Raw genomic sequence first — 23,235 nt, forward strand, 5'->3', positions numbered from 1 at the left:
GATTGTCATGTGTTAGTTTTCCTATCAGATTACAATGTAACAGTATTTTAGGGTTGTCGAATCTCGGTATATTTCTCAATTGCATGTGTGTGCTCCGAATCTATGGTAAGTCTACTTGCGTAGGTTCATTGTTCCAACGTGAAGCTGCGCTAAAGGCGATTGAGGAAACGTCTTTCTTATGATGATGACATGTTTCTACATCAGATAGGATGTTGATATACATTTCCAGCTTCTCGGCTTTATTGGATTTTTTTTATATAATAATTCAAGGGCTGTTTGTAAAACATGCATGCCCCCCATATGGGCTGTCAGTTGTAGTGGCAGCCATTGTGTGAATCCGTTTTCTGTCACCGTGACCTTGAACTTTGACCTAGTGACCTGAAAATCAATAGGGGTCATCTGCCAGTCATGATTAATGTACCTATGAAGTTTCATTATCCAAGGCCTAATTATTCTTGAGTTATGATCAAGATACCATTTTACTGTTTCGAGTCACTGTGACCTTGACCTTTGACCTAGTGACCTGAAAATTAATAGGGGTCATCTGCTAGTCATGATTAATGTGCCTATGAAGTTTCATTATCCTAGGCCTAATTATTATTGAGTTATCACCAGGAAACTATTTTACTATTTAGAGTCACTGTGATCTTGACCTTTGACCCAGTGACCTGAAAATCAATAGGGGTCATCTGCGAGTCATGATCAATGTACCTATGAAGTTTCATGATCCTAGGCGTAAGCGTTCTTGAGTTATCATCCGAAACCATTTTACTGGTTCGAGTCACCGTGACCTTGACCTTTGACCTAGTGACCTCAAAATCAATAGAGGTCATCTGCGAGTCATGATCAATGTACCTATGAAGTTTCATGATCCTAGGCGTAAGCGTTCTTGAGTTATCATCCGGAAACCATTTTACTGGTTCGAGTCACCGTGACCTTGACCTTTGACCTAGTGACCTGAAAATCAATAGGGGTCATCTGCGAGTCATGATCAACGTACCTATTAAGTTTCATGATCCTAGGTGTAAGCGTTCTTGAGTTATCATCCGGAAACCATAAAACTGGTTCGAGTCACCGTGACCTTGACCTAGTGACCTGAAAATCAATAGGGGTCATCTGCAAGTCATGATCGATGTTCCTATGAAGTTTCATGATTCTAGGCGTTAGCGTTCTTGAGTTTTCATCAGGATACCATTTTACTGTTTCGAGTCACTGTGACCTTGACCTTTGACCTAGTGACCTGAAAATCAATAGGGGTCATCTGCGAGTCATGATCAAAGTACCCATGAAGTTTCATGATCCTCGGCGTAAGCGTTCTTGAGTTATCATCCGGAAACCATCTGGTGGACGGACCGACCGACCGACATGAGCAAAACAATACACCACCTCTTCTTCGAAGGGGGGGCATAAAAATAGATGACAAAACATCGCATGGAATTTATAATGTAGTCCGACTTAAGGCTGGACTATCTTTTTTTCCAGTTTCAAACTAGCACATGCGGCGTTATGTTCTGGTTATATCAAACTGTTAATAGCAGATACAATTACGAAATTGCTCCCAAAATTAACAAAATATACGTTGGAATAAACTTATAGGTTACATAATTATACAAAAAATCGTTATATGACGTGAGACCGTGCGATGCTGAATAACTAAAAACGTAATTTAAATACACATGTTTATTTAAAAATCAAGTGTCGATATAAACATGTCTTTTTTTATCTCTCACTTGCATATGATGTATTAATTTGCATTGTGTGTTTGATTTATGTATATTTTGTTTGAAAAAAATATAAAACGATACAAGTATTTAAAGTAATTTCTCGTCAAGCTCTTGCTTAAAATAGCTTTTGCAATACATAATTCAAGGTGACCTTTCAATATTTTAATGTTGGTTGACTTGATCTTTCTGCATTAAAATTGCGAGCACTTTGTCCATTATAATCAACCCAAAATATGTATATGTAATGCATGTCAGAAAAGTGCACGTGGCATCAAGAGGCAAAAACATGGAAATTTGTCGACGCGTAATACCACTAAATATCCCGTGTTTCTATTTTATGTGCTATTGTGTTCTGTGTATTAAAATAAGGCAAAAGTTTTGAATATTCAGTTAAACATTTAGTGCAAGTTTCAGTATGTATGCATTTATTTATTTATTCATTTTACACACATTGTATACACAAACCCGTCCAGTGCATTGCTTAAATGGCAATTTGTAAAAAATATTTTGTAAACAAGACTTGCCAAGAAATATATGTCCCCTACCGGCTCTACCATTGTCAGAATTGTTGTATTTGTTGCCATAGCAACCATAATTTTTGACGTAGGAAGTAAATGAAATGACGTACATAATGTTCATACTGCCATCTATCCACGTTTCAAGTTTCGTGAAAAAATATGAAGAACTTTTAAAGTTATCGCAGGATCCAGAAAAGTGTGACAGACGCACAGAGCGCAAACCATAAGTCCCCTCCGGTGAAACCGGTAGGGGACAACAACACAATTTTATTGACTAAATAATTCGTTTATTCATGTGTTACCAATATTATATAATTACTAGTGTTATATGTCATTATGTGACAGTCAGCGAACACAGTTTTTAAAAACACTGGATATTTTTAAAAAGTATCATATATTCTCAACATACAAAACAGAATATTTATAGGAATACACGAAATTTTACACATTTCTTTGTGGAATACCCTTCATACAATACGCCTTATTTACTCGCAGGATCATTTTTCTTGCCATCGGGCAGCACTTTCAATGAGTATCGAGTTACTAACATGTTGGTCGAAATAACATTTCAGACATCAAAGAGGTCACGTTCAATAACAATACAGTATGTTATTTTGCCTAAGGTCGAATATTAACGTTCGTTACGCTCCATTGGTAATTGTAGGCTCAGGTACTTCTTAAAATTACACCGGGTACTCGTAAGTATACTACAAAGTAACCGGGGAACGAAAATATACTTAAAGAGAGATTATACGATTTTTTACATGTGTGAAATTGTAATAAATTGATAAATTATGTTACAATAACACAAAATAGGTTTAAAAAAAATATACATTGAAGACGAATTCCATAAAATGCAGTAAAGACAAATTAGCGCCCCGAGCCGATTGTGACGAAGATATTCCGCACATATTTTCCTACAATAACCGAAGCATCCGTCTTTTTATTAAGATTAGAGTTAGTTTTCGTGTGTCGTATGAATATATATCGTTGCAGTTATTCATAATGAACCGTTAAAGGGGCCTTTTCACAGATTTTGGCATGTTTCGAAGTTTGACGTTAAATGCTTTATATTGGTAAATGTAAACATTAAATTTTAAAAGCTCCAGTAAAAATTCAAAAATAAAATTTAAAAAGGGAAAAAAAAGTAGCCCGCCGCAGGGCTCGAACCAGTGACCCCCGGTATCCTGAAATAAAATCGCATTAGCCAACTGAGCTATCATGCCAAGCATACATGATATGCGTATTGTATAACTTATATAAGCATTCCTCGTAGTTTCACTAATTTAAACAACAACAACAGAACTCTCCAAATTATTCAATCGTTTCGCGTTGAAACGCTTTATAATTTTTAGGTTTTTAAATCGTCAAAAGATGCATATAATGGCTATATTAGACCATGGTAAATGTTCAGGAACACTGTTTCCTCACAAATATCATAATTAATCCGAAAATTTGCGAATCTGAAACAACTTTTTTCAATTTTGTCAATTTACCAAACCGTGAAAAGATCCCTTTAAACTAAATTTAGATTCACATCGTACATGCATGATATACATGCTGGCGAATTCGACTGTACAGACATTTTCGATTTCAGCATTAAATATCTAGCTTATTTCTCATTTTTGACACATGTTCTTCTTAACTTTTATTCTAATTTATATTGAAATATATATATATATATAATAAGTTATTTTACAAATTTTATATAAATTTATCAATATTTGACAAAATCGTATAATCTCGCTTTAAAAGTACCCGGAGTATGCCATGTTGCCTTTAAGCGTTTTTTCCGTAACCAGGTTACATTGTAGTATATTCGAGAGTACCCACTGGGGGCTGACGAGGTCAGAGCGTAGTCCGTTTCGCTACGACGTCGGTTATATGTTTTACTACGAAAACATTGTGTAAATGCACTACTTAATCAGGCGAGTTTTATCTTTTGGATTAGAGAACGGAACATCCAGTAATGGTAGGTACTTATTTTCAATATCAAACTAATAACAAATGCGCATAGTTGCAACCTTTAAGTTTATTTTGAGCTAAAATCGAAATATTTTGATTTGAAGCAATGCATAAGGGGGTTATTCTGTTAAAATAGCCAATTACTGTAACTTAAATTAAATAAAACTACATGTTACATTGATTCAGAGTACATTAAACATTTCGAAGTACAAAACGGGTTACGAACATGTATTTTAATTATTCAAATGCTTTGTTTCGAACGAAATTACAAGTCGCTTTATGTATAGGTTTCGCACAGAGTATGTATTGGTTGCGCAACGAAGTACAAATATAATGTATAGGTTGCTCAACGAAGTTACTGTATCCATTTCAGGACATATCACATGCAGTTTGCAGTTACTGCAGACTGCCATTTCCCAGTGCAAAAGATGTCGTGCTTCACTGTGCGCATGAACATCCAAACGATAAGGTTGAACCCGGTGAAAGCCGGCAGAGTCCCGGACGAACCCCGGTATACCGTCACTACGCCAGCACTCACCGGGGCTGTACCGGTTCAGACCCCGGCAGAGCTGAGGCAACCTCAGTGCCGTCCCGGTTGTTCTCGGTGCAGTCCCGGTTGTTCCCGGTGCAACGCCGGTCGTTGCCGGTCCTACCCGATGACTTCCGGTTCATCCCGGAGGTATTAAACATGTTAATACTTTCCCGGTGGAGCCCCGGTTGTCCCCGGTCGTCCACGGTTCATCCCGGTGGAGCACCGGTTCATCCCGGTAGGGCCCCGGTTCATCCCGGTAGATGCCTGATCACGCACTGGGGCTCCGCCGGCATCATAGTGAGACTGGGCCTTAACCGCATTGAAACACGATGTAAATTTACCGGCCGTTATGTACGCAGTAAACAATAACCTGTGACAGAAACCCACTGTCACACCTTTACAACAATATATTGATTAGGCAATTGCGGATTTGTGCCATTGGGGGTCCTACGTTCCAAACCTTACGGCTGTTACAGGTGTGGATTTTACAGGTAAAACTATGTATACGAACATGAAATTCATCTCAAAATTAGTTGACGATAACCGATTTTCAAGAAAATCGCTTTGATATATACAATGCAACAATCAAAATCCATATGAGATCAATAATGATCGAAGTTGGGACATGGGATTTACTTTGACATAAGCAGAGTTTCGAGATAAGCGAGTTGGGGATAACGAGAATCGAATGTTATTTGATAAAGAGTACCGTATGCTGAACACCTATCGTCGGTTTCTATCAAAATGACCGTATAAGGGATTGTCACAAGTTGAAGATGCGTCATTATTATTGAGACCGACGACATTAGGTTCTCGACTCTCAACTGTCATCTTATATATGGATTTTCGATTTTAATCGTTTCCTTTGGCCTAGTCGTGAATTTAATTATATAATAATAATGTGCATTTCCATGTCGCATGTGCGTCTCGGGTCATGTTGTGCCGTTGTTACTACCTCTTCCTCAAAGGAAACATCCAGCCACTTTATGACTCTGTATTAATTTTTTTTCTTCTTTATTTTGCCTTTGAGAGATAACCAATACGTCTTCTGTGAGAAACGCATACACGCTAAAGCGTTGTCGTAGCGAGGCATATACGTATACTGTCAGAGACATGATCATGCCTATTAATAATATTTAGCCTTTATTTCTGATAACTGGGTCACCCTACACATTTCTAAACACACTAGTGGCTTAACGATACATAGATCAATATGGAAATTGTAAAATTAAACACGGTTGTAAACCTTAATTGCATTTTTTAAGTTAAACTTGACTTCGGTTTGATAAATCAGCGATATATTTCAGGTTTAACCGCATAAACCAGACACATCTTGGATTATAATTTGATGTAACAGACCTATGAAATGTCAATGTGCTTACATTCAGAGTTTTGTTATTAGAAAAGCATAATCTTACCCGTTTAAAACACAATTTTCGACTAATCCGTTCTCTATGTCATGTGTATTTAAACAATGTTTTCGTAGTAAAACATATACCCGACGTCGTAGCGAAACGGACTACGCTTTGACCTCGTCAGCCCCCAGTGGTACCCTGGGTACTTATATGTAGAACCTAAGACGACAACGGCAAATCAGTTACTGTTAATGTTATCTCCATTAATTCTGTATGAGTCTATTTGTATCAAAGTCTTCCGATTCTTTATTAAACTCCCAATGAATAACATTTTATTAAGTATTATTTTTTGTATACTTATACATACATGAAGCATGCACAATCGTACATTATCACTGAACTAGAAATCTCAGCAGAACGGACACAATGTGAACATTTAAGCTGTTTCCCAGCAACATATATTTCTGTCGTGTTGTCAGATTGGACGGAAAACCTGTAACAGAATAAAACAAAGACACGTGTACGGTAGGCATTAAAATCGCTATCGATTAAATTGCGTATATCTGATAAGTACTACAATTTGAATAATCCTACAGAACAATACTAGTTATATTTAAAACAATAAGTAAATTCATAACAGACTCCAATACGAAAATATATGTTACCATACTGTCGAATTACCAAGTGTTGAGTATTTCTTTAAGTACGTGCTTTAATTCAAACTACTTTCGTTCAAGTGGTATGTTATTTCTTCAGTCGTAAGTCATTGAGACTATGATTGATAAGTTCATCGGAATAAACCATTATTACGCTATTATTTCTTGACCCTCGCTCAATACACAACAAAGGTCTGTCAACTGGATCGCAAAGTTAATGACTGTCAAAAATGAATTGTCTCTTACAAAAGTCCTTTGGGAAGCATAGGAGATTGGCTATTTCTCGTGGCGTGAAATATCTCAGATCCAGATTGCGAATAGTCTGAAGTTCATTATCGCCCCAATCGGTTCTGTTCTGCTGCTCTATACAAGTCGCCTTGAGTTGCGACGCTTCTTTTGTACTCTGGAAGTTCACGACAGGGTATTGTACATTAGACAGATTAATCAAACGCGAAGCACTTTGGTCGTCACTAATAATTATACATTATATACGAGGATGCTTCAAGTTTATGACAGCAATCTTGCAAGGAGACATAAACTCGACAATTATATACGTCAAGTTCATACAGCGAATTACGATAGCGAGAAACCTTACGATATTGATTACTACGTAGATATTAACAAGAAAAGGGTTTTTAGTAAACATCAATTTCTGTGTGACCCAGAAAACGTCAAATGTAATCTTCAGTAGTAGTCCATTAAAAATTGTTTTTGTTAAGCATTTATTACTGATTTTTTAAGAGACAATGACAGAGGCATTTGGTGAAATAAACGCGTAGTTAAAGCCGTATAAGACTTACTTTAATACTGGAAGACATCTGAATAAGCGAGCCGGCTCCTTCAATGTAATGTCCGTATCTGAAAGTAAGTCAATACGACTACACTTGCAAAAGAATACGTGCTTTTGAATGAGTTTCTGAATATAACTGGGTACCTCTATACTCAAAATAATTTTTTTAGATACTTAATTCGCAAAAAGTTTCAGAAACAAACTTAAACTTCTTATGAATAGATAATTTTCTGAAATTCATTCAGAATTAAGATTAGAGGAATTACATTCAGAATATAAGATTCGCACAATCAGTGATGTTGCTGCTGTGAAAGCATTTTTAATTTCAGCAAAGAATCACTTAAGTGATTATTATAGACAAGACTATTGCCAAGCAATATATGTACCCTACCGGCTCTACCATTGTCAGAAATACCACCATTGTCACAAGTTTTTTTATATTTGTTGCCATAGAAACCAGAATTTTTTACGTAGAAACAAAACCAAATGACGTGCATAAGCCATAATGTCCATATTGCTATCTATCCATATTTCAAGTTTCATGAAAAATATGAAGAACTTTTAAAGTTATCGCAGGATCCAGAAAACCACCATTTTCAGCAGTATTTCTAGTCTATTTGTTACCATAGCAACCAGAATTCTTGACGTAGGCACAACATGAAATGACGTGCATAATCTCCATATAGCCATATATCCATGTTTCAAGTTTCATGACAAAAATATGAAGATCTTTTAAAGCTATCGCAGGATCCAAAAAAGTGTGACGGACAGACAGACGGAGCGCAAACCATAAGTCCCCTCCGTTGAAATCGGTAGGGGACAAAAACCTTTTATAATATACGCATATTTAATCATATATACACTATTTACCTTTTCGTAAAGCAACATGTTTTAACGGAGCAAGGGTTAACAACGTCCATGATCACAAATCGTTTGAAATCTTTTTCACGTAAGCGGTACTCTGTCCATGAACTAAAATGATTGGAATCGTCTTCAAGAAAATGGGACAACCTTAAACAAGGTTTATGATCAACGGGATCGTTGCAATTGCTTTGCCTCATGTTATGCCCGTAATTCTGCAAACAGTCATATGTTATGTGTTCCTCAGTACACTTAACAACGCCTGACTGCGATTTATGAAATGTTTCATCTTGTGGAAAACATTCACTTCCGTGACTGAATTCAATACATCGGCTACTATTTATTAAAATGTTAATAACATTATCTTCCATGTTTTCACTTTTTGGAGAAACTGGTAATGTCCGGATTGGGCAGCGACTGTCAGGTTTACCCGATCCACAGTGCAGTTCTGTTTTTAGACGTTTGTTAGGTTTATCACAATCGTGGTCATTCACGGACGTAACACTGCAAGACACGGCTGAACACGGACATTCATTCCCTGGAACTGAAGCTTTTTTCAATGCTTCGTTTTTGTACACAAGCCACGGTTGAGCAGCATCCGACACAGTATTTTCTATCTACAATGGTATTTAAAGTTTTAAAGCTGCAACTGAACTGGGTCCTTCGCCTGTAATAGCTCGTAATTTTAATATACAATTATCTACTATCTGGTCAATTTATTTTGACACAAACTATATACATTAAATGTAAGTTCGCATGAGAGTAGCTTTCTTTTTTTTTAATTTCAAATAATAATAATAATAATATGTATGATTGTATTAATACATACAGTTAATATACATCGTCAGTGTATATACCACTTATCTCTATAAATGGTACAAAACAGAACGTATAATACATATGCAGTGATGCATGAATATGAATAAGATTTTAAAATTCTCATATAATATATGTGATTTGGAAATATGACCCGCTTGCTGTGAATATTGGTATTATTCCGTATGCAACCACTGCAGTTGAAGACCAGCCAGCGCATTAAGCGCAGTCGGTCTATGGACTACATGTAATCCGTCTTCTTATAACAACACGAAGCCTTGAGTTACTTAATAGCGGACAGGATAGCCCCTAGACAGACTACGGTTCATGCACAGTCGGGTATGACGTTACGCTGGTTGATATGCATATTTTAACATAACATGGTGAATATACAGATAGGTACCCCTTCGGTTATATTAAACTGGAACTTTAAACTCTTCTGCTTGGCAATTAGGAAATACCGTAGCCGAGAATTTGGTATCCCAAATTGTAAAGGAGTCAACAGGAACTCCTGTAAAGAAGGTTCCATTATTAAAGTGTTGTATTCGTTTTAACATAATCTGAGAACAACAATTCCTTAAAGTGATAGTATAGGCATTTTTCACTGTTGAATTGAGCTGAAAAGAATTAACAGGTCAAAAGAGTTAGTTAAAATGTGGTAACTGACCAATTATCTGCAACTCATCTTGCTACCAGTTGTTTATAAAAATATATATTAAATTCGATATTTTACATGACCCAGTCCTCTAATCCGAAATGATCTGTAAAACAAAATTGTGTCTTTGTGTCGTATGAACGAATCTGCGCCAAAAATAAAATTTAGATTCACATCGTACATCGAATCATTTCTGTCGTCAGTTGTCAAAACGAAAGTACGGTTGATATTCAAATGCATTATTTTTCTATTTCCGGGATATTGTTTTAGTATGTTGATGCTGCATTAACAAATATAAGTGTATATGAAGTAAACCCCAAAATAAACAACGGTTGCGACAGACACCTATAAACATAGCATATACTGTTAGATGCCCATAATATCACTTTAACTAAAAAGTATGACTGTATAAATAATTGAATCTCACACAAGGCTCATGCTTTAGTTCTAATGACTTGTGATTACAAAACAAATTCTACTAGGCTTATAAGTAAATCTTACCGCACTAAAATATTGACAAAATCAGCGGTATAAACACAAACAAATTGTTGGTTTTCGGTGGCATCTGACTTTAAAAAAGCCAACACGAGTCTTTGTTAAAACAATATAATATTTATGATACATGAATATACTGAATTACATCAGTCAACGTGGTTTTGCGCGATAAAACGAAGAGACATATAAAAAACACCTCCCTTTAAAAAAGGCATTAATCTGTCAAAAAAGGTATTTAAGAGATTGTTCCACTGGTGATGACATTAACGGTTAAAGGGCATTTCACACTTTCATGCCAATATTAGTACATTCCCTAGTATTCCAGGTTTAGAACTTCGTGAAATAATTGGACAGACGGAACAACAGACGACAACGACAGACAAATGGGTGGTTCATTTTTAGAATGCAATCCTTCCGATACCATAGATTCACAAGAGTTCTAAATGTATGAGTACACAGACTTTGCTACTGTTTAAGATTTATTTAAATATCTTCATGGGTTTTATTATGGTAACAGATATGAGGAAGAAAATACCACACACACACACACACTACCATTTCAAGTTTCTCCACAAACTCGTGTGTCTTTAAATTACATCTTGAAGGGTTAGAATATGGGCGTAAGACTGTTGCTGCATTTATAAACAGAGGAAATCGACTAAAGGGTAATTAAAACATGTCTGGCTTGGTGTTCACACGGTTCCTAAGGAAATTCTTTAAGGTACTTGATCACAAATTGCAAGATTTTTAAGTTGGTCATTTTATGTTTTAACATGTAAGTCTTGTTAAAGGTTAACTCCCCATCGCCATTTTCATAACTATAATAAATTTAAACTTTGAGCTGCGGTTGTGAAACAAAATGTCTCCTACTGCACACCAAAAATCATGTATGTTTCTAAAAGCGTTTCGGGGGAAAAGTACAAGGTCCAAAAAAATTCAATGAACCGGAAAGACACTCGAACTTGATCTGTAAGTTATCGAGGTAGAAACACACACCAAAAAGGAGGTCAATATCTGAAAGCATTTCGGAGCATCCGGACTAGTGTAACTTTAAAAAATCCTAAATCGAAGGCCAGTAACTTCGTTAACAAACCAAAACTCGAACTTGATTTGTAAGTCACGTTAGTAGACTAACACACCAAAATAAGGGCAAATATCAGCAAGCGTGTAATAAAAAGGTCTGGAAAACAAATATTCTAGATAAAATATCAAGATACAAGTCCCGTAACTTCGCCAAAAATCAATGGACCGGAACGAAATTGAAGATGCTATGAAACGTAGCCTAAAACACAAAAAATCAGATAAATACCTAATAGGGTGTAGACGGACGGACAAACATACGGACGAACAGTGTGCCTGTTATATGCCCCCCCCCCCTTCTGTGAGCATAAAAAGACAAAATGAAAGGCAAAAGTTTGCCTCTATAGCGTCTTGAACCAGCCTCGTTTGTTTTAAAAGTATATAGTCAACCTATCCGGAATGTGTGTGTAATTTATTTTAAAGTCAGAGGGGTTTTCCCGCACCTGAAGCTGCATAATGTGAGAATTCAAAGTGAGACCCAGCACTCTCATCTAATTAACTTACTAGACTCACAAAAGTTGGAACACATTTTTGAGTTAAGCTACAATTCCATCTATTTAGCTGTTCTTGAAAAATATTCAGTTTGGATGTGGTCTTTTGTTGTTGAGGATACCGGGGTACCCAGAGGAAAACCCACCTGTCAGTTATGTTGACAACCGACCTAACGCACATGCTTATGTGGACGGGTATTCATCTCCGCCGGTCGCCTATGTGAGAAGCATATGTACCCACTACTGGACTAACCTGACAGCCTATCCATTATGTTATAAGCCACATGTGGTTAGCGTGTGGCTATGATATTCATTAGTGAAAACATCATTTTGAATGATAAATAATCAAATTATAACGAAAAGTCTACTTTTCTGAAAAAACTAAACAATTTCACTATCAAATATATATATATATATATAACAAGGTATTCAACTCGAAATCAACCAATAACAGGGTGCATCGCTTTGAACAGCCATTACTTCATCAATTGTGCAGCGATTTTCACGATCTCGGTCTTATTCAACGCATTAATGAATTTCCTTTCTGAAAATGTATATGTTTTGCAATATTTTAAAAAAACTGGGTAACCTTTTAAGAAATAACACGATGCACAACTCGCGTGACCCACTTGACATCGATCCGACCGGATCTTAGACTGAAATCTTCTCGGAGTAAAGGGCATTTTCCCTGCAAAGTTCACGGACCTCGATACCATATTTAAACAAGGGCTGTTTGTAAAACATGCATGCCCCCCATATGGGCTGTCCGTTGTAGTGGCAGTCATTGTGTGAATACGATTTTTGTCACTGTGACCTTGACCTTTGACCTAGTGACCTGAAAATCAATAGGGGTCATCTGCGAGTCACGATCAATGTACCTATGAAGTGTCATGATCCTAGGCAAAACCGTTCTTGAGTTATCATCCGAAAATCATTTTACTATTTCCGATCACCGTGACCTTGACCTTTGACCTTGTGACCTCAAAATCAATAGGGGTTATCTGCAAGTCATGATCAATCTACCTATGAAGTTTCATGATCCTAGGCGTATGCGTTCTTGAGTTATCATCCGAAAACCATTTTACTATTTCGGGTCACCGTGACATTGACCTTTGACCTAGTGACCTCAAAATCAATAGGGGTCATCTGCGAGTCATGATCAATCTACCTATGAAGTTTCATGATCCTAGGCGTATGTGTTCTTGAGTTATCATCTTGAAACCATTTTACTATTTTGGGTCACTGTGACCTTGACCTTTGACATAGTGACCTCAAAATCAATAAGGGTCATCTGCAAGTCATGATCAATCTACCCATGAAGTTTCATGATCCTAGGCGTATGCGTTCTTGAGTTATCATTCAAAAACCATTTTACTATTTCTGGTCACGGTGACCTTGACCTTTGACCTAATGACCTCAAAATCAATAGGGGTCATCTGCAAGTCATGATCAATGTACCTATGAAGTTTCATGATCCTAGGCCCAAGCGTACTTGAGTTATCGTCTGACAACCACCTGGTGGACGGACTGACCGACAGACCGACCGACAGACCGACATGAGCAAAGCAATATACCCCCTCTTCTTAGAAGGGGGGCATAATAAAACGTATGAAAAAACATTCTTGCTGTGCTTGCCCTTTCATTATGCATCAAAACTAACTGCCCAGTGCCATTTGAAACCTTTGTTTACATACATTATAACTAACTGATATTTTAAAGTGATTTCAATGGTCCAATGCAAAGGTGTGTCTTTACACCTTGAGATTTCATTCATGAATTCTGTCTGATCGCTGTCAAGTAGGTCACACGAATTGTACATCGTATTATTTCTCAAAATTTGACTCAGTATGTGTAGAAATATAACAAGATATATACATTTCCAGAAAGGAAATTCATTTCTGCGTTGAATAAGACCAGATTCATGAAATATGCAAAATCGAGTAATGGCTGTTCAAAGCGATGCACCCTGTTTTCGAGTGATTTCGAGTTGAATACCTTGCTATATATATATATTTGATAGTGAAATAAAAAAAATCATAAAAGTTGATTATTCGTTATAATATGATTATTAATCATTCAAAATGTGTTATAAGCTGCCTGCCATCCACGTGTTTTAAGTTACTTAATTGGGACACGTATGTAAATGCTTTGTAATTTTATCAATGTCAAATTACCATTTTTCATACACAAAACTGTAATTTCATTATAAGTCAAAGCCATAAGCGTCATTTCGCGTCCTGATATGTAGTGTTCATTTATTGTTTGAATCTGCGAAAAATGTAGGGAAAATGTTATTTTAACCATCTGTGAACAAGTGCGTCACCTGAAGTTGCACTCAATTGAAAATTACAGACTAAATGTTCCAAAAGAAATCCATTTTCTTATGATGACAGAAGAATCAAATGTTATATAGATTAACAATATTTACCTGTTTATAATATGTAACAGAAAAATAAAATGATTTATATTTTCCCAATATTTACGAAATTACATATTTATAACATCTAAATGCAAAAAAGAAACCACATGAATTATGAATTTAAGAAATTTCCGTATGTTTACCCTACAGCTCTTTGTGAATACAGGCCTTGTGTATTACCTGATAGTGATAGTCTCTGCATTTCAATGTCTCTATAAGCACATCTCGAGACTCTGAGCAATCAAAGCCCTTCACGTTCTCTACAAGAATGTAAGTGGGTGGATGCTCTACTCTGGAGATATCAACACATGGGATAAGTTATTGTTATACACATCTGTCATTCATGTCTACAATTATGTGAAAAGTGAAATTATCAAGTTCATCTTTACATTCTGGTTGTTCAAATTTAGGAAATCTTGTGAAAATTGAGGAGAAATGAATTAAAAGAATGCAAAAGTCATTGTATGTGTAAGTATATTTGAAAATTCATGAATCTTTAATGAATCGCAATGAATTGCACAATTTTTTTATGAAATGCAAATTATGTTCAAAAGGCATACAAAACATACTCATATTGTAGATTTATCAATGAATTTTATATAGTGCCATTTGCTCATTTCAGAAAGCATCTCAAAACGAGAGGTTGTCCGTGACAAAGACTCCTTTATATAAAATGAAATCAGACATTAATCTATAAATGGCTCACTTGCTGAGAAGATCCAACACATGGAGGAAAGACTTTGTACGGACATCCCCAGTGTCCTGCTGCTTGCCCACACGTGTGAAGGGTTGGCAGGGCGGACTCATCAAAACCATATCAATCTGAAGCTGGCTGAATCTCTTCACTGACAATGCCTATAGATTGTTAAGAGTGTTAATGAGGATCTTTTATCATTACATAGTCATTGTATCCAATGTTCTCTGAAGATATCATTTCGTTTTAACCTAAGCGCTGTTAACGTAATAATATTTTGCTATTGAGATTTGTAATTCAGCCTTAGTGATGTTTATGTGATGCATGATAAAAAGAGCTGTCAACAGTTACTAGTATCATCATACAATCATGTTTTCTAAATATCAATATTTAAAGCATCAATTTATATGTTTATAAAGTGGAAAACAATTACATTTTCTATAATATTTTTTGACAAATGTTACTACTGGTAATGTATGTAAATTCCAAAGTTCAAACAATAATAATTTTACTGTATATTTTAGGGGTGAAGAATGTTACAAGTGTTTCCTATATAGAAATGCTCAGCAGAATCAGAAATGAACTCTTGAATCATACTGTACTTATTATTTAATTAAAATAAAAAATGTTACCTCAATAGAGCTGCTGTCCACCTTGGTTTCAGGAAAATTATGTGAATACACCGCATTGGCGTTCACATTAACGTCCATGGCCATAACAACCTCATAATTCAACTCACTTTCTAAAATTAACAAAAAGCATAAACATAATATTATAATGTTATAACTGATTATCATTATGAAAGAACATTCACAGGGCCAGTATAAAAATGGTTACAACTAGATACATAAAACAAACTGGTTTGTGTAATCCATAGAAATCAGAAATAACTCTGTTATAATGATTGTTAATACAAAAAACGTATTTATTTCTTAAAATGTTGAACTTCACTGATAGCAGCATGTTTCTCATGATTATTGACAACTGCATTGAAACTGTTACCTCTCCTTCACAAAGGTCAACAAAATCACCACTGAAAATACCTCCACATCTAAAAGGATTTCAAGTTGTGAAGTTTTCTTATTTTATGAATAGTGGCAAGTAACTTGGTGGAATATTTGCACTATTTAAGTTTACAAACTACTAATCAAGATCAAGGAAACTCGATGAAATGCTCGGTCCGGCGCATGCAGGCTCAGTCACCACACAGGACAGATTGAGTTTCCTCAAGGTAGTTCAGTTTTTCCCACACCACACACTACCAAAATTGAATTTCCACAGTAAAAGCTCAATAGCTGGGAATAAAAGCTAACATGCAAATGTAATTTGATATTCGTCTCAACCAGTTCAACCTATGCTAGTCTAGTTTAATTAAGAAGAAGCACTTGAGCACAGTCCCAGTCCTCAACAAAAACAGCCATAGGCACAGATGAATCTCATAAACTATGAATACATGTACATAAACATTTCTATATATAAATGGGATACTTCTCAGCCCAGATCAACATTCAGAGTGCTCTCAGTGTGGGGACTACTTAAGCACAAATCCAGGTCCTTTTCTTGAGGGACAAAATCCCTTTGATGCTATGTATTTCATACAATTCAGATGCCTTTAACAGTTTATAAGCAAATAGATCTAATTTGATTAGCATGTCTATTTTTAATATTGGCTCTCTTAATGAATACATACAAATTTGGGAAGTAACATTTACAAAAACATTCAGGAGTGTAAGCAGGCTTTTTCCGCTCAATTTTGGGAATACGCCACACTGGAATTTTGGGAATTTAGCGTCGTGAAAACCCCCATTTTGGGTAAAAAATTATTCGCAAAATTGGCTCAATTGGGAAAAATTATGGCATGTAAATAGTGTTTCTTATATTTCCAAGAAGCCGTTAACTGGTAAATAACGACTATTTTGATAACTTATTATTAAAATTTTACAAAGTATTATGAACATGTGAGATAAGTGCAGGTTTTTTAATCTGAATTTGGGGAAAAGGCCTGGCCTTTTTTGAGGTGAAAAAAATCGTGCAAAGCGCCGGATTTTGAGGAAAATAAGGAAAGTCTTAAATAATCATTAACATATTTTACAGTTTTTTTAAACAAATTCAAGGCAACAGATAATTTAATTATGCAACACTTTCTATTTTCTACACTGGATCAGGTTAACTTATTTATTTGAAGGTAAAAAAAAGAAAAAAAATTTTTTTTTTTTTGGAATTGGGGAATTTTTTTTTCAATTGGGAAAAAACAACCAGATTTGCATTGGGAATGGGGCCGAATTTCGGACCCGTGGCATAGGGCGGAAAAAGCCTGGTAAGACATGAGCCCTCTGGGACACTAGCCTCTAGGATGTTTGCCCCTAGGATGTTATCCCCTTAGGACATTAGCCCCTTAAGATATTAGCCCCTACCTATTTTTAAATTCATTTTTAGGTATTCAATTTCATCTTTTTAAAAATTAAATGCAATTAAAGGGTAGAAAATGATATATATATCAAGATGACATATCTTTTAAAACAAGAGCACCGCATACAGGTGCCACGCTTGGCTGCAGTTTTGAATAGATGAAAGCTTGTCAAAATGTATTTATTTTTAATTTTATTTTTATTTTTTTTAGAGGTCACAGTGACCTGACCTTTGACCTAGTGACCCAAAAATGGGTGTGGCATGTAGACTCATCAAGGTGCAGCTACACATGAAGTTTCAAAGTTGTAGGTTGAAGCACTTTGATGTTTGAGCCAATGTTCAAAACCTTGACAAAATGTTAAGGTTTTAGCACGACACAGACACGACTATGGACAAGACACGACGAGCTGGCTATGACAATACCTCTGGTTTTCTCCGAAAACAGCCAAGCTAAAAATCATGTAGACAAAAATAAAATAAACAACTCTTTTAAGGCAAATGTGCATAAAAGTGCTTCATATATTTACATACACACAAAACTAATATACATTTACGTTTTTGTAAACAAAACATCATTACCCTGCAATTATATTTCCATTTGAAACAACAATAAAACCTGTTAAATACAAAAGTCGTTGACAATCACAACAGTGTTACCAGATGACATCAATTATACCTATACCTGAAAAATACTGCAAGTTGTGAATGGTGTTGGCAGACATCAAAGGTCTTTGAGGGGCAAGTTTCTTGGATGTTAAAATTGTAAATAAAATTGTAACACATCAGCAAGTGGCTATTTCAAAGGCGTCAATTAATACTACATTATTGGAAGCATGCTCATACTGTCAGGGCTTAGCTCCCTAGAGGATTGGATGTGGGATAACTATAGAACAATTTAGAAACATTACTGCACTTGATTAATTCGATTTTAAACAGGTGTGAGGAAATAAATTGTGTTGGCTTGCGTTTAAATAGCAGGTTGACCTACAGGTAGTCCATATAAACGGACTCCCACAGCCTTTGATAATTTTTGCTATGGCGGCTCTGGCAGTCAATATGCACCCCTTCATAAACATGGGTGCAGTTCAGCGCAGCGAATCCGTGCGCTACACAGAACAGACGTCGTTCGAGACAAATTGAAGAAAATAATGAATAAACTTCATAAACATGTTAAATTTGACTGAATGGCAACCTATGGATGTTATCCTTTGCATGCACCCTATAAAAACACGACGATGTTTCAACACACTTTTCTCGCTGACATGTTATGTTTAAATTTGGAACAGTGTATTCTGTATCGAATACCACATCGTTATCAACATTATATGCAGGAGCACATAACCCGACGTGCAAAATATTGGTGTAATGTGACCTAACCAATATTGGGTCAATTTTCCAACATGGCGGATACAGCGTACATAACAAAACCTATGTCAATAAAATCAATTATTTCTTGCTTTAATGGTACCATTTAGAAACTTTAATAAGTTCTTGCAGTTTCAGTGTTGGTTAACCCTTGCATTGTTGATAACATTTTGCACCCATGGACAAGAGAGAGCGCATTGCAACTCGAAGCAGCCCATTGGGCTATAAAGCTTTGAGTTGAATTATTGCAACTACCATACAGGTTTTGTTTGTCAATGGATTGACTTGAAGATCCCAGTTATTCAAAAAGGTGCGTTTGGCTTCAACTAATTAAAGTAGACCCCGATTTTCAATTTGTATGACAGTTCACCATTTAATTAATTAATTATTGGTGTATCTTGAAAACTGATTATGAATTTGACATCATTAACCATTCACACCTTTATTCATTGCTGTATGTGTCAGCACATGTAATTACATTTAATCTATTTAAAGAAAAGCCAAAAGTCATCAAACATCTGGGGACTAATGTCCTAGCATGCACTTTTTTGAATGGGCTTATGTCCTAGGGGCTAACGACCTAGAGGGCTAATGTCCCTACCCCATTCTGAATAATGTGCATCGGTTCTCATAATAGCGTCCCTTCTGATCGGTTTCTAATATATGTTACTATGCGCATGTGCTTGTAATGTTCGTGTGAGTTTTTCGTTAATAATATCACCTCAAACAGCCTTGCTTTTCGGCAAGCTGTTTGGTCCAGTTTGAACTCAGGATTTTCAGTTTAATGTAACCTGTAACCACGGACTCTAGATGACAATATACGCTCCGTGCTATAACCAAACAATTGCTTATCCGAACTACTATATCAGTGAAGATTACGAATCATAATAACTATGCGAAATATATATTGACTTTCAAACACCACGAGAAAAGCTATACGCGAAAACATTTTAAAATTATATATGTAAAATATAACCTTTCAATGCAAAATGCATGCCTCCAATGCCGCTATACAATTCTAATACACGTAACTGTTTAATGGCGGCGGCCATCTTTAACAATCTTTAACATATTCGTCTGCCCTCGGGCATTTATTGTTTTTCTACGCAGATTTTACTATAGTGCAACTTACACTTTAAGCCATATCCCAAATGGTCTAGTGGTTAGGATTCCGCCCTCTCACGGCGGCGGCCGGGGTTCGATTCCCCGTTTGGGAAGCTTTTTATTTGCAAAGATCTGTATAATTTTCAAAATATTAGTTTGAAAATGTATTTATTTATATTTATATATAATATATTTTCTTTCATAACAATGTAGATTATCGCTGTTTTTACATAAAAAGACAGTGAAATACATTTTTTGAAGAAAGTAAAAGAAAATAAATATTCTTCACGCTTATGAATATGAAAGGCACGCTTTTATGTTTTGATAGTCACCCCAGGAAACCCGATACCTTGTGAGCAGTGTAATATCTTTGGAGCAGTGCTCGTTATTTTAGCATGAACTAACATATAGGGTAAGTAAATTGGAAAAAATAAAATGTTAAAAGTCCAATTTGAAACAACTGTGTATTAAAATTGATAACAAAGGTATTGGCCTAGATCTAGAAAAAAATCATGACAAATTTTCTTTAAAAATGAGCGAAATGTGGCTCCCTGAAGTAGAAGATTGAGAAAAATGGGCCATGTTCAGGCATTTAAAAACTGCTTATTTTGCAAGCCACTACAATAGTTACAGGATTTATACAAACTTACACATGTCTGCCATAACCTCTCAGCAGGGTTTCTCTAGAAAACTATTTCTTGTGGAGAAATTTGCGTTTTAAATGACCATGTTGGGAAAACGTGGATACCATCTGGAGAAGACCATGAAACCTTATGTGAGCAGCGACTTTGTTATTATTTTTTGTGACAAAAACCTAATTTCCTGCCATTTTGTCGCAATTTCTTTGCTTTGTTAATGCATAGAGCAAGTGTATGTGGGCACATTTGCATTCACATTTACTTTTAAAGGGGCCTTTTCACAGATTTTGGCATGTATTGAAGTTTGTCATGAAATGCTTTATATTGATAAATGTTAACATTGGATCTAAAATCTCCAGTAAAAAAAAAACAAGAATACAATTAAAGAAATCTTTAAAAAAAAAAAAAAAGTAACCCTCAATGGGACTCGAACCACTGACACCTGGAGCCATGGAGCAAATGTCTACCGCTCTATCCACTAGACCATCCGCTCTCATGTATTAACCGTTATATTTTTTACTTCATATATGCAATAGCTCGTAGTATAAAAAATACAACGACAACAACAGAATTCTCCAAATTTTTAAATAGTTTCGCGTTGCAACGCTTGATAATTTTCAGGTTTTTAAATCGTCAAAAAATGCACAAAATAGATATTTTAGAGCATGGTAAATGTTCAGTATTACTGTTTCCTCACAAATATCATAACTTCAAAGAAAATTTGCGAAATTTTTACCAAAGCGTGAAAAGGCCCTTTTAAATGCCTTATGTGTTAACAATAGTGCCTTTTCAACATTCTCATGTTTTGTTTCTTTTTACCAACACTATTTTGCTCTGCTCACAAGGAGTCGGGTTTCCTGGTGTGATAGTTTACGTTATAAATGAATGACGGACGGACGTTCCGATCACTATTTGCCCTCCTTCGGGGGCATAAAAATATTATGCTCATAAAGATTGTCACCATGTTTGAAGATGATTTTTAAAACTAATTGAGTAAACTAAATCAAGATATGATTAAACATTTGCACTTAGCAAGTGTCATTAAGATTGAACTAAAAATGTGACTAAAAGAATTCACAATGTTTCACTATAAACAACTGTAGACATACAAAAAACTACCACCCCCTGAGAACCTTATTTATAAACAAACATGAACTATTTTCAGACTCACCTTGCAATTATATTTCCAATTAAAAAATCAATAAATCCGTTTTAAAACACAAATCTTTGATAATGTGGGTTATTGTATTCAACAATAAAACCCAGTTTATTTTAGCAGAAGTGGGGACCCTTCAAGGGACAGTATCTTTAGCATACTAGTATGTTGATGAATAAAGAGTGGTCATTATCTACTGCACTAATTATGTAAAGGTAAGCCAGTGCATTTAACTGGAGTCAAGGTTGCCATGGAAACAGTTTCATAGCACAGTAGTCTGCTGAGATGATTGATTTTCCCAATCCAATGGATCTTAGATTTTCAATCAATACATCAAAACACAGTTGGTTAACTTGGCTTATCAGAAAAGATGAAAGATAAGGCTCTACAGTGCATTAGTACATATACAGTTATTTTATGACGTAGAAACAATAGGTTTATTAAGTGCATGCAAACTACTGTCTTTATGTACTTCACATTTTATGAAGGAAGTCCCCGGTTTATACAAGAGAGTTAACTATTAGAAAGTATGTACAGGTTATCTTTCTTTAACATTATTGCTTAACAGAACTAGACTGTTCACATGTTTTCACTATATACATATAGAGAAAACTTCCCCCTGGCAGCAATTTTTTCCACCCATCATGCCCATTTTCGAACTCGTCCGAGATATCTATAAAATTGATGTTTAGAAAAATGATGATTAGGCAAAAACTGCGACTTCTAGAGTGTTCACAAGCTTTTTTTACTATATAAATATAAGGAAAATGCGCCACCCCCACCCCCTTGCGGCCATGCTTTTTTACCGATCCGAACAATTTTCGAACTCAACCGTCATATCCAGAAAACACATGTACTGACCAAATTTCATGAAGATTGGACCAAAAATGTGACTTCTAGAGTGTTCACATGTTTTCACTATATACATATAGAGAAAACTGCCCCGCCCACGCCCCCCTAAATGAAACCAATGTTTTGACCAATTTAAGGTATTTATTTGTTTGACCTAGTGACCTAGTTTTTGACCCAGAATGACCCAGTTTCGAACTCAGTCGAGGTATCAATGGGACAAATGTTCTGACCAAGTTTCATGAAGATCAGACAATAAATGTGGCCTCTGGGGTGTTCACAAGGCAAATGTTCACGACGGACGACGGACAAAGGCGATCACAAAAGCTCACCATGAGCACGTTGTGCTCAGGTGAGCTAAAACAATATTTGGTACGTTTGTTTCATGTAGCTTATTATAAATATACGGCCGTTATTAGACCAGACTACCCAAAGGACCAGTAAAGCTGACACATTGAAAAAACTAGACAACGGCAGAGACGTATTGATCCACGTCTACAATTTTATTGAAAGTAGATGTTGCAAGATTGGAGACTTCTTTATTGAGTGGTACAAATCTTGTTTTTTTTAAACATGTTCTATTGCGTTTTTATATATTTCCCTGTTTAAATGTCATTTTAAATATTGTATAAAAATCTATAGACGAAGTGATATTTTTTATGT

At 35.7% G+C, this 23,235-nt stretch overlaps 1 protein-coding gene and 1 non-coding gene across 4 annotated transcripts; one reads left to right on the forward strand and one right to left on the reverse strand.

The window, feature by feature from the left end:
* Positions 1 to 2,142: 2,142 nt before the first annotated feature.
* On the reverse strand, positions 2,143 to 19,878 carry LOC127837755 (tRNA (cytosine(38)-C(5))-methyltransferase-like). 3 transcript variants are annotated; one of them, XM_052365117.1, is made up of 10 exons: positions 19,802 to 19,878; positions 15,684 to 15,793; positions 15,064 to 15,212; positions 14,538 to 14,649; positions 9,621 to 9,728; positions 8,411 to 9,018; positions 7,551 to 7,608; positions 6,997 to 7,153; positions 6,462 to 6,587; positions 2,143 to 6,313 (listed from the first exon to the last, which is right to left on the reverse strand). In XM_052365117.1, the coding sequence occupies exons 1-9, from the start codon at positions 19,875 to 19,877 to the stop codon at positions 6,487 to 6,489; spliced, it is 1,479 nt and encodes a 492-aa protein (XP_052221077.1). In that variant the 5' UTR covers position 19,878; the 3' UTR covers positions 2,143 to 6,313; positions 6,462 to 6,486. The 3 variants fall into 3 exon arrangements, with proteins under 3 accessions (XP_052221077.1, XP_052221068.1, XP_052221086.1); XM_052365108.1 differs by lacking the exon at positions 2,143 to 6,313 and having other exon boundaries at positions 6,386 to 6,587; XM_052365126.1 differs by lacking the exons at positions 2,143 to 6,313; positions 9,621 to 9,728 and having other exon boundaries at positions 6,386 to 6,587.
* A 92-nt stretch (positions 19,879 to 19,970) lies between these two features.
* On the forward strand, positions 19,971 to 20,042 carry Trnae-cuc (transfer RNA glutamic acid (anticodon CUC)). The gene has a single exon. It is a non-coding gene; the product is annotated as a tRNA-Glu (tRNA).
* The last annotated feature ends 3,193 nt before the right edge of the window (positions 20,043 to 23,235 follow it).

Source organism: Dreissena polymorpha, chromosome 1, assembly GCF_020536995.1.
Source record: "Dreissena polymorpha isolate Duluth1 chromosome 1, UMN_Dpol_1.0, whole genome shotgun sequence".
Classification (NCBI taxonomy): Eukaryota; Metazoa; Mollusca; class Bivalvia; order Myida; family Dreissenidae; genus Dreissena; species Dreissena polymorpha.